The 3980-nt window shown below is 34.6% G+C and overlaps 1 protein-coding gene across 1 annotated transcript; it reads right to left on the bottom strand.

Moving 5' to 3' along the window:
- Positions 1 to 586: 586 nt before the first annotated feature.
- On the bottom strand, positions 587 to 3369 carry LOC123898724 (zinc finger CCCH domain-containing protein 48-like). Its single transcript, XM_045949739.1, has 7 exons — positions 3242 to 3369; positions 2288 to 3031; positions 2070 to 2171; positions 1753 to 1908; positions 1281 to 1460; positions 1063 to 1160; positions 587 to 971 (listed from the first exon to the last, which is right to left on the bottom strand). The coding sequence occupies exons 2-7, from the start codon at positions 3020 to 3022 to the stop codon at positions 827 to 829; spliced, it is 1416 nt and encodes a 471-aa protein (XP_045805695.1). The 5' UTR covers positions 3023 to 3031; positions 3242 to 3369; the 3' UTR covers positions 587 to 826.
- Positions 3370 to 3980: the final 611 nt, after the last annotated feature.

The following is a 3980-nucleotide window of genomic DNA, read 5'->3' as shown; positions in this document are numbered from 1 at the left end:
CTAAGCTCCGTTAATTTAAATTCCATAAATCCGTTAATTTAATTGAAGGGATATGCAACGTCCAACATGTAACAATTTTCGACACCGATACAACACCCATCGGTAAAATATCATTCAATGACTTTCATTTTCTCAAATTATTATCAATATCTTCGGTGCGTTTGTGTTTGCTTTAACTATTGCTTCATATATTATAACTAGTCTTATATTACCTACAATGAGAATAAGGGAAATGAATTGTATTGATTGATTTGATTAAAATTAAAATACATGGTCTTGAATTTATACAATTTTTTTTGTTGATGAAATTTTTGAATTTTTACTATTTACATTAGCAGCTTGAGAGATAATTAACCAGTCTGCAACTAAGATACAGCTACCAATAACTCACTACCTGACAGTCATTAATTGTAACAATTAAAAGCTTCCAATTAGTTATTGTTTAGATAATGTGGTATCCCTCAAACAACTGCTCCAATTGATAAAAGCTTTCAATTAAAAGCAAATATACAGAGATAACTTTCACTACACTTCTTTGTTAAAGCAGGAGAGAATAACATAGGTTAGAAAGAATGAAAACTTGAAGTAGCATATAAAAGAGAAGTGGAATTGGAATGTTGTATTCAATATATATACATTTTTTTACAATCAATTAATCAATGACCATGGAATAATAAATTGACTTGTGTCACTAACTATACAAATGTTTATGATTCTATCTTAACTCTAGTGTTGTATAAATGATCATATACTCCTGCCTGCCTAAAAGAATCACTCATATCACATCAACAGAGGAGTTGGTGCTCATGACTCAAAAGAGGATATGCTATGCTGCTTCTACTTTGGCTTCTTCCGACCATTTTGAGACAGTCACCAAACCAGTTCCATCTCCAGTGAAGATCAGTCCACCAGGACCTTTCTCGATTGATCTAACTTCTTGTCGAGCAAATAGTCTACCCCTCTCTGTAAAACTTTAAATCGTAAAAGCAGACAACGTCAGGTCAGAAGCAAAATTAAGTTTACACAAAGTCACAACAATAAAATGGTTGCAAGTTTACTTACGATGGTAGTTCATACAGACGAACTGAATTGTCTCGGCAAGAGCAAAACAGTATAGTCTTATCTTCTGCATCAGTCATCGCATTAAGTGCAACAATGCCCTGTAATCAAAATAAATAACAGCTTATGTGACCATGACAAAACAAATACCAGCTTGTTTCCTAGAAATGAAAGAGAGAAACAAATGATATTTGACGAAAATAAAAAATTTATGCACTTACGTTTTCCACATTGTGCGAATATGCCACTTGCAAAGTTTTCTCTTGACTTTCAGCCCAGACCTTAATAGTGCAGTCCAATGAACTTGATAGTAAGAAGTTGCCCCAACAAATAAGGGATGTGACTGTGTCAGTATGCCCATTGAGTGTCATTTTACACTCAAATGTGTCAAGATCCCAAACCTGCATGAAACAATAATAAATTACTATCTCAATCAATAATATGTAGCTAACATAGGGGAACAGTAGACCGCCAAAGATATACAATGACGAAAACAGATAAAGACATTGGCATTTCTATTACAGGATTACAGCATTACACAAGAGAAAGACAAATAATATTTAGCAAAATCTAGATCAGTATCAAGAACTAGACATCAGACAACTCTATTAGTTTATATATAGGTTCTTAAAAAATACAAAAATTTGAAAGAAAAAGAAAACAGTGAAACCTCCAAGATAACAATAAAAATACCTTAATACTGTGGTCCATGGATCCCGAGAAAAGCCTCTTGTTGGGGCATCCGACAGTAAGGCAAACAACAGATTTAGAGTGGCCAAGTAGTGATGCAACCAGTTTAAAAGGGGAATTGGCTTCAGAGCTGCCCTTCCATGCAGAAATTACACCATCCTGCGGTTAAAGTAATGAAATTATAGATAAATTGATCGATTATAGAAAAGAACTGTTACAAAAGTAAGAGAACAAAAAAAGCATTCCGTTTCTAAATACAGATTATAATGTTTGATTTATTCATTCAGATAACAACCATTAAAAAATGTGTCAGTAGTTACCTCTGCACCAGCTAAAAGTGTATCTTTGCCAACAGTCATGGCAAGGACTCGCCCATTAGGCACTTCAAGAGTATACCCTGAACCATTCTGAATATTCCATGCCTTCACAAAAACCACAATTACATAATCAGCTTAAATGTATTGCTCCAATATAAAAGACAAGAATGCACAATGAAAAAAATCTAGTCTTGGACTAAAATAAGAACAAAAACGCTTACCTTGACAATATTTGATAGACCAACAAAAATCCAAGGGCCCTGGCTGATTAAAGAGTTGACTTCATCACCAAGATTGGTCACATTAGCACACTCAGCAGTATGACAGTCCCATATCCGAACTGTGCCATCAGTACTTCCAGAGAAAAGTTTGTTGGTCCCAACTGGAAGTGTAATTCCTGTGACAAGTTTCTTGTGTCCTTCAAGATTTGTTACTGCTGATAACCGATCACCAGAAAACCAAGAATGCATATCCCGACATTTATCACCGTGCACACAGTTTCCGTTGATCCAATATTTGCATAATTCTGTCGATAAAATAGCTGACGAACTCTGAGAAACTTCGACAACTGCTGTCGATAAAATAGGTGACGAACTCTCAGCAGTTTCGACAACTTCTGTCGATGAAGTATGTGATGAAGTCTGAGAAACTTCTCCGACAACTTGTGTCGATATGGTAGGCGATGAAGTCTGAGAAGGCTCAACAAGTGGTGTCTTAGAAATACAATCTCCACTATTCCTAATCCAAACCGTGGCTGCACGCTTAGTAAGTGAATTTTCTTCAGACTCAGACTCAGAACATCGCTTCCTTCCTCCATTACAATTGACGGTCTTGGTGACTATAGGAGGTTTGCTGTGAAGAAACCTACAAGGGTTTCGATTGCATCTCCCATTCAACCAGTAATAACATGTTGTGGGGATAATTCGTCGATCAATTCTTGTCCATTTAGTGACCATGATTATACACTGCATAGAATATATCATATATTATTATCATCAATCAATCAATCAATAACATTCCAATACCAAAAAATGAAACCCTAAAATAAAAACCCTAAAATTGCACCTACAAGTAACGGAGAGAGTGAAGAAGAGAAAACCCTAATCGCGTTACCTAAGTGAACGAACACACAGAGAGAGAGAAGAGTGAAGAAGAGAAAACCCTAATTGCGTTACCTGAGTGAACGAACAGAGAGAGAGGCGCGAAGTGGAGAGGCGCGAAGCGAAGATTGAAGCGAAGTGAAAAGAGAGATGATTGATAGAGCGAAGATATAATCGTTGAATGAATTAAATACAAATGACTAAGAACAATGTTGAAGTGTTTTTGAGTAATTTATATGCAGTGTCTTGTCTTAATTCGTACGCTATCGCGGCGGTTGTTTCTATGGGCTTGTATTTATGAGCCCAATTTTAACTATAATAACTTTTAGGGTTAAATTCTTTTTTTTTGTCTTTATAAAATAGGATTTTTTAAATTTATCCTTTAATTTTTTTTATTTTTTTTATTTTTAGTCCTTGTAAAATTATCCTAAATTTTTAATAAATTTATCCTTTAATGTCATGTTGGTTATTTACTATTTTCATTGTTATATGATTGTAAAAGTGATTTTTCTATAAGTTATGATGTTGTAGTTCCTTTTTTTTTTTGACTAAGATGCTGTAGTTCCATTTATTTTATGCTAAATTGGACAATTGATCCCTTAACTTATTTATTGTTTTCATTTTGGTCCAATAACTAATTAACGATACAAATTGATCTTTAACTTTAATTTTGTTTATCAAAACAAAACCAGCTCAAAAGAGAACCACCATACGATGAGGATGCATAAGCAGCCACAGCAGAGCACAAAACCCAAACTGAAACCCAAGCGCAAGAAGCAGCAACATAATCTAATGCAAAACAACTGGATCACAA

Source organism: Trifolium pratense, linkage group LG7, assembly GCF_020283565.1.
Source record: "Trifolium pratense cultivar HEN17-A07 linkage group LG7, ARS_RC_1.1, whole genome shotgun sequence".
Taxonomy (NCBI): domain Eukaryota; kingdom Viridiplantae; phylum Streptophyta; class Magnoliopsida; order Fabales; family Fabaceae; genus Trifolium; species Trifolium pratense.
The sequence above is the reverse complement of the archived record's forward strand: the minus strand, read 5'-3'. Positions and strand labels throughout refer to the sequence as shown.